This window comes from Strigops habroptila, chromosome 1, assembly GCF_004027225.2.
Source record: "Strigops habroptila isolate Jane chromosome 1, bStrHab1.2.pri, whole genome shotgun sequence".
NCBI classification, from domain to species: domain Eukaryota; kingdom Metazoa; phylum Chordata; class Aves; order Psittaciformes; family Psittacidae; genus Strigops; species Strigops habroptila.
Genome location: NC_044277.2, coordinates 56408229 through 56420172, shown reverse-complemented (window position 1 = coordinate 56420172; position 11944 = coordinate 56408229). Strand labels below are relative to the sequence as shown.

At 40.6% G+C, this 11944-nt stretch overlaps 1 protein-coding gene across 2 annotated transcripts; it reads left to right on the top strand.

The window, feature by feature from the left end:
- Positions 1–286: 286 nt before the first annotated feature.
- DSEL (dermatan sulfate epimerase like) lies at positions 287–10790 on the top strand. Of its 2 annotated transcripts, none has more exons than XM_030490774.1 (2): positions 287–763; positions 1365–10790. In XM_030490774.1, the coding sequence occupies exon 2, from the start codon at positions 2347–2349 to the stop codon at positions 5995–5997; it is 3651 nt and encodes a 1216-aa protein (XP_030346634.1). In that variant the 5' UTR covers positions 287–763; positions 1365–2346; the 3' UTR covers positions 5998–10790. The 2 variants fall into 2 exon arrangements, with proteins under 2 accessions (XP_030346634.1, XP_030346641.1); XM_030490781.1 differs by lacking the exon at positions 287–763 and adding an exon at positions 975–1035.
- The last annotated feature ends 1154 nt before the right edge of the window (positions 10791–11944 follow it).

The window sequence follows — 11944 nt, the reverse complement described above, 5'->3', positions numbered from 1 at the left end:
CCCAACCCTCATCCGCAGCTTTCCTTCCACACAGCCCTCTCATACGTGCCTGCTGCTCCCCGCTGTCCGCACCGGGACCTTCCCTCGCTGTCCCTCATCGCGGTCTCGGGGCAGCCGCCGCGGTAGCTGCCCGAGTGGCGCGGCCCCGCCTCCCCCGGACCCGGCCCTGCCCCCGGGCGCGCTCGCCGCGCTCCGAGCCGCTCCGTTCCGCCGATAGCCCGCTGCCGAAGCGCAGGGGCGGCGGTGGCATCCGCCGCCGGGAGCGGGGCTGGGCTTGGCGGCCAGCGCACGCAGTCGCAGGCAAGAGGAGCCCGCCCGCCGCCGGAGCACGGCGCGGAGGACCCGCACATCCCTGTTCCACCGGGGGCGGCTCTGCTAACCGCTCCCCCCCGACACCTCCCCTCCTTCCCTCTTTTCCTCCTCCCTCCCGCCCTGCCTTCTGCTTTCTCTCCCCGCCCCTCCAGAGCCCCATCCCTGCGAGTTTGCTTCTCTGCCTATGCCCGCTGCCGCATCTTCCCCGCCATCAACTCTGGGGAGCCTCCGGCGGAGGGCAGGGACCCGAAGTTGCGGACAGATCGGGGCAAACTAGCGGCAACGCGGAAGGGGCCGGAGCCGAGCACAGGCCGGCCCAGCAGAGGCAGCACGCCGCAGTCCCCCGGCAGGGAGCTAGCCCCGCGCGCCGGGCCGCGCTGGCGGGGCAGAGCGAGGCGGCAGCTGCCAGCTGCCCCAAGCCCCCTCCCCGGCCCTCGCCGGAGCCGCTGCGGTAAGAGATGGGTTTGCCCTGGGCGAGGACGCGGAGGGTCCCGGCCGCGGCGGGGAGGGGGGGGGCTCATCCCTGAAACTTTGTGCGGCGCCGGGGCGGCAGGGAGGGGCGCGCGGCGGCGGCGGGGGGGCGCCCTCTGCTGGCCGCGCCGGGCCCCGTCCGGCTTCGTGTCGGGGCGGGGGGCGGCACGGCGGAGGGCGCCCTGGCTCCGTCCCGAGCGGGCCAGCCGCGCTTCTTCACTTCGGCGGCGCAACCAGGCGCGGGGGGTCCGTGTACGTGTCGTTTTATTTTGGTATTCTTTTTAATTTGAGCTGCATTTAGTTTCGGTTGCGTGTTTCGGGTTGGTTTTCTCGGGTAGCTCCTCATAGCGTAATGGGAAGATAGTCCCTGGCGCAGGACAGGGTGAACTGGAGAGAGCTCAAGTAGCCAATCTGGATTTCTGTTTTGCCAATGGCAACTTTGAAAATGCTAATTAAAAAAAAAGCCAAATCTGTAAAAGAAAAGGTGTATTAACTCATCTTTCCTAGAAATTGAGTAGTACTTTTTAAGTATATTCTCACACCTGTACAGCTTCAGAGAGCTTTTGTGTCTCTTTCCACAGAAAGAACCAGCACACAAAGTGGAAGAAAACCTGAAACTGCTCTTTTAACAAAAAAGTCTTGGCTGTCTGCCTCTTCCACATGTTTTCCTTTTGCTTCATAATGGAAGGAGCAGGATTATCTGAATCATTAAAGCAAAATTTGGGCATCATTGGCTGAAGATAACATGAAAGAAGACTTGAAAATATGTCGATGCTCTGTGACTACTAATTCAGATGCACTTTCTGCAGCCAGAGGGGAATAGTTGTTAAAAGCACAGGAGTTTCCTTGAGAGGAGCACACGGAGAAGCTATGTTGATGTATTTTTTTTTTTATTATTATTATTTTCTTTCGTTCGCACTCTCTCATGAGTCTCAAAAAGAAAGATGAAAACAGAGTGTGTGGAAATTGAGATAAGGTGAAGACTGAAGAAAGTAACTTCAGTTTTCGAGTCTGTTTTCCAAGTGCTGTAAATCCCCTATTTCGTCCAATATAACACATTGTTCTGAATAAATTATATCATTTTGTGATCAGTGGAGTTTTTGTCGGCTCTAGAAGTGGAATTTGACCTGATTGAAAGCTCTTTAAAAAAAGTGAATGTATGACTCTGATTCCTTTTTTCAAGTGAAGTTTTTCAAGTTACCGAGAGGGTGTTTCGGTCTCTTACTGTGCATTGTCACAACCTGTGTTTTATATGCATATCTTAGAGATTTTACTTCTTTCTTAATTTTAGTAGTTGTGCTGTAGTATTGTGTTTGAGACAAGTGTGAACAGACAAGGCACATGAGATTTAATTTTTTTAGAGCCTTGTTATTTCAATGTTGTAGCTCAGATGACAAGTAATCTGAGTATCTGTTAGCATGCACAGTACACGCTAAGTCTTTTCTGCTAAAAATATGCCTTAAGATGTTTGGTTTTATACTTAACTGGATCAGAGTGTGATATCTGTACATTGTATTTTGTTAGGAAATGCATGCCTGGGGACGAGGTACTGCCTAATGGATCATGGCTCTGATGTTCACGGGGCATACTTTATTTCTGGCATTAACGATATTTGCTGTCTTCACTTTTGAAGAATCTGTAAGCAATTACTCTGATTGGGTGACTTTTGTAGAAAATATAGATCAATATGAAAAACAGCAACGTGAAGGTCTCAGTGCTAAGCAGAAGCCGAAAAAAGCAGTTCTTCATCCAAGCTTGTATTTCGATGCTGAAGATGTTCAGGCACTGAGGCAGAAGGCTCATACAAGCCATTCACATCTGTTTAGAGCCATCAGAAGTGCAGTGATAGCTATGCTATCCAACCCATTATACTACCTACCTCCACCCAAGCACGCTGATTTTGCTGCAAAGTGGAATGAGATTTATGGTAACAATCTGCCACCTCTAGCATTTTATTGTTTGCTGTGCCCTGAAGATAAAGCTGCATTTGATTTTGCCCTAGAATATATGGATAGAATGGCTGGCTACAAAAACTGGTTGGTTGAGAATGCACCTGGAGATGAAGTGCCACTCGGTCACTCCCTAACAGGATTTGCCACTGCTTTTGACTTCTTGTATAATTCACTGGAAAATGAGAGAAGGCAAAAATACCTGGAGAAGATATGGTCCATAAGCAAGGAAATGTACGAGTACTCAAAGGTTCGTGCCTGGGGAAAGCAGCTTCTCCATAACCACCAAGCAACCAATATGCTTGCTTTGCTTATCGGGGCTTTAGTTGCAGGGGTGGACAAAGGATCTCAGGCAAATATTTGGAAACACGCTGTTGTTGATGTGATGGAGAAAACAATGTTTCTGCTCAATCATGTTGTAGATGGGTCTCTGGATGAGGGAGTAGCTTATGGGAGTTACACAGCCAAGTCAGTAACCCAGTATGTTTTCCTGGCCCAGCGCCACTTTGATATTAACAACTTGGATAATAACTGGCTCAAGATGCACTTTTGGTTTTACTATGCCACCCTATTACCAGGCTTTCAGAGGACTGTGGGCGTAGCAGATTCTAATTACAATTGGTTTTATGGTCCTGAGAGCCAACTGGTTTTCCTGGATAAGTTTGTCTTGAAGAATGGAGCTGGCAACTGGCTGGCACAGCAGATTAGAAAACACAGACCCAAGGACGGGCCGATGGTTCCATCCACTGCACAGAGATGGAGCACACTACACACTGAATTTATATGGTATGCTGCTGAAATCACTCCTCGGCCACCTCCTGACTATGGTAGTGCTAAAATGCATGTGTTTCCTAACTGGGGAGTTGTTACTTATGGGGCTGGGTTGCCAAACAGTCAGACAAACACCTTTGTGTCCTTTAAGTCTGGAAAACTTGGTGGACGTGCTGTCTATGACATTGTTCACTTTCAACCATATACCTGGATTGATGGATGGAGAAGTTTCAATCCAGGACATGAACATCCTGATCAGAACTCTTTCACTTTTGCTCCCAATGGACAGGTGTTTGTATCTGAGGCTCTTTATGGACCTAAACTCAGCCACTTGAACAATGTCTTGGTCTTTGCACCATCTCCTACAAGCCAGTGCAACCAGCCTTGGGAAGGACAGCTTGGTGAGTGTACCCAGTGGCTGAAGTGGATTGGTGATGAGGTTGGAGACTCAACTGGAGAAATTGTAACAGCCTCGCAGGCTGGAGACATGATGTTTGTGAGTGGTGAGGCGGTATCCGCTTACACATCAGCAATGAAATTGAAAAGTGTGTATCGTGTTTTGCTGCTCTTAAATTCTCAGACATTGTTAGTAGTAGACAATATTGAAAAAGAGGAAGACTCTCCTGTTAATTCTGTCAGTGCCTTTTTTCATAATCTGGACATTGATTTTAAATACATACCCTATAAATTTAAGAACAAATACAATGGAGCTATGATGGATGTGTGGGATGCCCACTACAAGATGTTTTGGTTTGATCATCATGGGAGTAGTCCTGTTGCTAGGATACAGGAGGCAGAACAAGCTGCTGAATTCAAAAAGCGATGGACTCAGTTTGTAAATGTTACCTTTCCAATGAAAAACACACTTACAAGGATTGTTTACCTTTTCTATGGCCCTTATGTCAATGTTTCTAACTGTAGACTCATAGATAATGCAAAAGCTGGATTTCAGATTTCGCTCAGTGTCAACAACACTGAAAATACTATCTCTGTTGTGACTGAATATCAGAATTTAAAGACAAGGTTCGATTACTTGGGATTTGGTGGTTTTGCCAAAGTAGTTCATGAAAACAAAGTGACCAAGTTTGGTCTAGGTACCGAATCTGTGAAAAAACAGATAAAAAATAATAGGGCAGTTTTCCCATTTGGATTCAAAGTGAACATAATTGCAGGGTTAATTTTGGGTGTTAGTTTGGTCATACTGGCTTTTCAGTGGCGGTTTTACATATCCTTTGGTAAAATGTTGCGTTGGATCCTGATACTGGTTATCACACTGTGGCTTATTGAATTGGTGGATGTGTGGAGCACGTGTACTCAGCCCATCTGTGCAAAATGGAGCAGTGGCATAACAAAGCTAGAACATGATGAAGGCAATAAAGCCAAACAATTAGAAGGAAACCCTGTTGTTTTGCCAGATGTTATCATTACTTCACTTCCTGCTTCTGGTGCAGAAATTTTAAAACAGCTGTTTTTCAATAGCAGTGAATTCTTATACATCAGGATACCTACACCCTATCTCGAAATTCCTGAGACTGAATTTGAAATTGATTCATTTGTAGATCCATGTGAATGGAAGGTTTCTGATGTCCAGAATGGTCATTTTCGTCTTATCCAAGGGTGGCTCCAGTCTTTAGTTCGAGGCACAAAGTTACATTTACAAAACATTCGTTTATATGAAGCCAGCAGAAGTAAAATTGCTCAGCATTTTGCCGTAAACAAAGACAAAAAGAAAAGATCAAAAAAGAGAGAATCTCTGTCAGATCAAAGAAGCAGGGCAAGAGGGAGTCAAGATAAAGATGCTGAATATATTAGGGAACTAAGAAGGCATCTCTCCTATTATCCTAATGCACGACCTGTACTTAGTTTAAGTAGTGGGAGCTGGACATTAAAGCTTCCCTTCTTTCAGGAAATCCTAGGACCATCAATGAGAGCATTATATGTAGTGAGGGACCCACGGGCATGGATCTATTCAATATTGTACAAAAATAAGCCAAACCTTTACTCTTTGAAAAATGTTCAACAACACTTGGCTGCAATGTTTAAATGGGAGAATGGTAAAGGAAAATGTAGTTTAAATGAAGGCTATGCCTTCGAATATGAATCATTACGAAAAGAACTTTCAAATTCAAATTCAAATGCAGTTTCTGTGTTGTCTTATTTATGGCTGGCAAACACAGCAGCAGCACTGAGAATAAATGGGGTCTTGCTGCCAAGAAATTATCAGCTAGTCAAGTTTGAAGATATTGTGAGCTTTCCTCAGAAGACAGCTGAAACAATTTTTGCCTTTCTTGGTATTCCTCTTCCTCCTGCTAGGTTAAACCAAATATTATTTGCCACCTCCACCAATCTTTTCTATCTTCCTTATGAAGGGGAAATTTCACCAAGTAGCATTCATTCCTGGAAACAAAACATGCCCAATGAAGAGATTAGACAGGTTGAAGATATCTGTTATTCTCTAATGGATCGCTTAGGATACCCAAAGTTTATAGAATAAATGCTGCCGGTCAGCAGAAATTTGCACTAATGATCTCTGACTCCTAATTTGTGGATAAATATTAGAAAAGTTTGTTTATTCTTGTAAAATGTGTACAGTCTGCTACTTTCAGAGAGATTATTTTAAGAAAACAATAGTTGTTCTTGCAACTGTGGGGTTTTTTGGTTGGTTTGTTTTGGTTGGGGAGGGGGGAAATACAACAAAAACTTGTAACTACTTTTGCTGCCTTTCAAAAAAAGCTGTGTGAACATTTGTATTACTACCAGCTGGGAACTCTATAGCTCAGGGGATTAGTAATAGAATATGGAACTTTTCACCTCCAGCTCACCAGTTAGACCAAGTGGTTAGCTTCTGAAAGTACTTAACATCTGATTATTGTATGACAGCTTAGATAAAATTAAACTGGCTAACCTGGCCCAGTTCCCAATGGTGATAATTAGCCCCCTTGGGCGGGTTTACTAATGAATTCTGTCTGTCTCACTGGTCGCTATAGTGGTGCAAAAAAAACATAAGCTGAGATTTCCATCCCTTCAGCAGGAGGAAACAATCAGAACATTTGAGTGAATCTAGTTCCTTATTTACAGTCTCAGCAAACAGGCCCAGAACTGGAATGGACATGGATATTAAATGTCATTATAGGATATGGTTCCTTCAGCTCAGTGATGTGGCACTTAAATTAGGGTTTGTACTTTGATGAATGAGAAGACTTCATTCTCCATGCCTGACAAGGTAGTACCCTTTGTGAGCTTGAAGTAAACTATCTGCAGAAAAAGAAATGGGACAAAAGCTAAGAAACCAACAAGATGTCCCAAATTAGCAATTCAATTTGGAGAAGATTTTGTGTAGTTTTGACCCACCTCAACCTAAATTAATTTTGAAGGTTGCTAACATCTTGGCTCTTTGCACTGCTTTATCCTTCACCACTTGTTTAAGAGGTTCTGCAAGGATTTTCTGGTTTTGAGTGAGACTCTTCCATCCTGCTTTGTTGTAACACATTTCTCTGCTGATTCTTGTGCATAATTTCTCTGAGACCAGTGCAAATATTTGATGTCATTGTCAGTGGCTTATTGTTGATGTCTGCATAAAATGGCAATCTGAGATTTAGAAGATCTTAAATAAATTCCAGGTCTGTATTGCTGAAGGATGTTTTGCTTTTCTGTAAAATGAAATTCTGAAGGACAACCATTGCTAACCTCAATGGGTTAGCAATCCCTTCAGAGAGGGGAGAAATCTGAAAATCACGCATTCCTCAGCCACCTCACATTTGAGTGATGTTTTCTTACAGTAAACTATTTCCAAAGTTGTCTGATTTTTATCATGATTGGTGTTTCTTTAACATGGTGCAGTAGTATGATATTGGTTTGGAAACAGACAGGCTTGATATGATAGATGTGTCTTTGTCACAGCTTATTTTCTTCTGGAGTCACAATCTTTGTTTGCGCATGTCCTTTTAAGAAAAGTTTTCCCATTTCCCAATTTAAATTGCTCATCATTCATTGGAAATGCATGCATATTGTACATGTCTGCAGATGTGTAAATCAGGTCAAAAAGAGACATCTGTTTCCTTTACCATCTGCTTTTTATTTCAAATAGAATTGTGTTGAAATATGCTTCAGTTGTTTTGTGGAAGCTGAGATCAGAGATGGCTTATTATATTGAAATAAATATGTGTGTAATTGCTTTTTATTTGGGTGGTAAGCATTAGACAATGGCATAAGTGCAGTGAATTTCTTTGTACAGATTACAGGTACCCTCTCTGATTTTTTATATAAAGGAGTTCTTGCCTTTCCTTCCAACTTTACTATTATGTCCCTGTCTTACCCCACTGTCTTGTCCCTCCCGTACATACATTTCGCATCCTTTGGAGCATGTTGTGATATCTCATTATGACCTAGAAGTAGCTCTATCTTGGTCAGTCACTAGAATGTCAAAAAGCACCTGTAGCATAATAAAGCTATTGATATTTTTTGGTTGTACTAACCATAACTTAGCTGTCATTTACTAGCAGTAGTTGATTTTTCTGCCTTCAGTCCTAGGTTTTTCCCCTGGCTAGGTGGAATGCCATGTTAAAGGAAATATTAAACGAGTTAACATACACCAACATGTTAGTGAGACTTTGGTTTCCAAGTATCATTCTCTCAAACTGGCTTCTCTCTGAAGCCATTTTTGATCATAAATTAAAAAAAAAAAAAAAAAAAAGTGGACATCTGTACTTGACAGAATAAGTTTCAGCATTTGCCTTCTATTTCCAGGATTTACACTAGAACCAGAACAAATAAAAAAAGTATTCTCTGTCAGATATTTTAGGGAAGCTGGAGGTAAGATTCAAGACTGACTGTGTGTTTGTGGAAGTAGAAGGACCTTTAAATCCCTTCCTAAAAGTGCCATATGGAATGCCACAAGAGCCTATAAACCAACTTTTTATTTTTGAGGAGTTAGGATGGATGGAATCATCTGTTGGGAGTATCTGTGCTGGTTTTGGAGTAGAGGTTATCCCATGCACTGATGTTCATAATAGCATCATTGCTGTCATTAATTATATTCAAGATTTAGGAGCCATTTCTTTACTGTACTATACTTTCCCAGTTCAAAGAATGTATAATCTATTATTCAGATTTCTGTGCATTGTGTGTTCCTTATACAGATGTAGAAAAGTAGAAGAGAACTATGTTCTTTATTTTTAGATCTTGTTGTGAGGGCAAATGTATTATAATCATTATGCTAAAAATATGTAAAGGGAAAAGCAGTGTATTTGAAAACAACAGAGTGAGAATGCCTAAGGTATGGCAAATCTCCAATTTTCAATCAAATAATTGTTTTGTTGTGTTTTAGATGATAAGTTACATGACCACTTGGCCAAAATTAGTAGGAGTCAAATTTATGTTTGAATAGTTAATTTGCCAGATCCAGAGTTGAATTTCTGTACAAGATCCTGAATTTTGTGTAAAATGTATGGCACAACACAATTTGACAGTGTAATACTATTCTGGTAAGTGTTAGAATGCAAATCAAACAAAAAACTGACTTCCGGTTTTATAAAGTTATTGGTAACTGATTTGTAAAGCTGCAGTCATGGATCAGATTTATTTTTTTTAACCATAAAAATCATTTCACTGGCTGTTGAAACTTAATGATATGACTGCTAGGGGAGTCCTGGCTCTGCGGACAGTCAGTTATTTCCGTTATTAGTCTTAGAGACGCTATTTATTTGATGAACACATAATCTAGAATATAATACTGCATTTGCTGAAAACATTTGAAGTGCACTGTTCAAGATTAAGGATAAAAATATGTTACCTCAATATTTCCAGAAGTTACAAAAATTAGCCCTTTTGTTAGTGGCCTGTATGTTGGAATATTTCATAATTAGAAACTAGGATATTTATTTAGGTGGCTTAGAAGTAATTTATTAAGATTATTTCTTTTTAATTGCACATAAAATTATTTTCTTCAAGATGATAAGTACTGGATTTTAATACTTCTATGATCAGGGCATTATAATCTTTTCTTCCTTTCTCCAGACTCCCTTTTAGATTTGGTTCTGACTAAAACTGTTGTTTAAATCTCGCCATGAATGGGCTGTTTCTAAGTGAGGAGTCTGTCTGGAAACTCTTGTAGTCTCAAATTCCATTTCATTGCATTTCATTGTGGAATATCACAGACTAGGAGTCCATGATATTGGGTCAAATTATTGATCCATGGATCAAATTTGATCCATGATTATGGATCAGATCCCTAAATTGTGAACTGTTCAGAATTGGGCTGTAAGTGGAATGATTCCTTGCTGAACTCTATGAATATTGTGCCATTGATTTCAACAAGGCCAAAATACTATCTATCATGTAGTATCATCAAACTATTACCATCTACTTTGCTTGCGTATTCCAAAACAGCAGAAATTATAGAAAGTAAATAGCTCAGATCATCATGAAAGATTACTGTTCTTGTTATTTGATGAAAAAATGAAAGGCATTTTAATGGTGTAAAAAAAATATAAATTACTCTGTAACCATAATCAAAGCTACCTTTAGGCTGTCTGTTAAATTTATAAACTCATAAAAGGAGGTATAGAAACAAACTTATTAAAAATAATGTACAAAGCACAATTTCAGATATCAGAACTTTGATTTTCTTTAGTGAAGAGAAATTTGCTGAATCGTGATCTACACTGTTCCCATAAAGGATGTGAATGGGTAATCTTGCACTCTCTCAGAAAAAACCTAATAATGGGAAACTGCTGTTTCACATTACTGAAATGATACTCTATTAAATAAAACTATGCATCTTTTAAGATGACAGTATGCTGAGAGATTTATGTGATTTAGGAGAATGAAGACGGTCTGATTTCATTTACACCTGTCTAACACAGAATAATTTCTGAAAGGTTCTTCATGTATGCTGGTATAAATTCAACGTTTAGTTTACTGTCTTTACTGAGAAAGATATTGTGGTGTTTAAGAACATGACCTGGATTTGTCTAGCTCACATTAAGTAATATTACTTTCACAGCTAAATAAGAAACATTGTCACTCTAGAATCAGTGGAAAGTGAGTGTTGCCTTCAAAGGCAAATCAGACATTGCTTACCCCTTTTTAAATTCTCAACAGCCAAGGGTGACTCAACCCTTATTTTAGATGCCCACTAAAAAAGTCTTAAATGAAGGGTGAATTTGGCTTTCAGTGTGTATGGTCTTAGATCTAACTAGATTTCTGTGCCTAAGCAGTTCTAGTACATACACTGTCCAAACAAAATTTTGTGAAACATCCTGCATAAAATAAAACTATTGTTAGTAAGATAATACTTTTGTGTTATCCTTTTTTTTTCCTTTCTTTTTCTTATTTTTTTTCTTAAATGATTTCACCACCTAGGATATATGTATTTAAATTTTTAAAATATTGCTATTTTTGTTTGTTTTGAATATGAAAACCACTGTTATCTTTCAGAAAGTATTGAATGGCAAGACCTGATTCAGTCTGCCCTCAGAGTCACAATAAGTATGATTGGTGTTAAATTAAAGACCACAAAATAGCTATATTCCTAGAATAAAAAGGGTGATTTCCCATTCAGTTGTCAGGAACTAGAAAACTGGTGCAATCCACAATTTTGAAGTGTATGAACACTGTAGCTATATGCAAACTGTGTATTTAGAAGAGTGCCTTTCGGAATTCCTGAGCTATACCCAGGATAGAGAGACTAACATTTGGCCCATTCTAACAATTTAACGGGGTAGGTAAGCAAGTTCCAGATGCCATGAATGTTCTCTTGTGTGTTTAATTTTTTTTTTACAAATGACACATAATGAAGTTAACTGGAATAAGTGCAGCCCTCTGGGTCTCTCTTATTGAGCATGCGCTGGTACAGGCAGTATCTATCAGATCCAGAGGCACAGGTAGTTTAGCATCCTTATTGCTGCAAAGGTCTATCACCCACTGCAGGTGCATCAGAACTGCAAGTAGTTTCCTGAAGCAGTTTTGCAAGTTTAACTAACAGGGGTTTTTTTCTATTTAAATTAGCAGAAAGTGCTTGGGATATACCTTAAACATAGGAGAAAAATAATACCTGTGAACTTCAGCATGTCGTAAAGCAAAGGTTTGCATGTTTTGAAGTCTTGACATTATGTTTTGCTGGGAAGAAGGTTTAATATGGAGGGGTTTTGTGGGTTTTTTTCTGAAGGGTGTTAGCTCTGTATCTTCTCTGTTAGTGGCTGCTGACCTATTTTGCAGTTGTTGGACAGTATGTGCTTCTCCTTTGTAGCTCGTCCTAGATCGTGTCGCTGTACTCTCACAAGTAATTTATTTCTTTTATTTTTTTTTTTAGCCTTCTGAAACTTGAACCCAACTTTGACTTTTGGGAGAGTTACATAGGAGATGCCTATTATGATAGGAGCAACAAGGTGGGATGTGAACAAATATTGCTTTCTATTGCAAACTCTTTAACAGTATTTGTC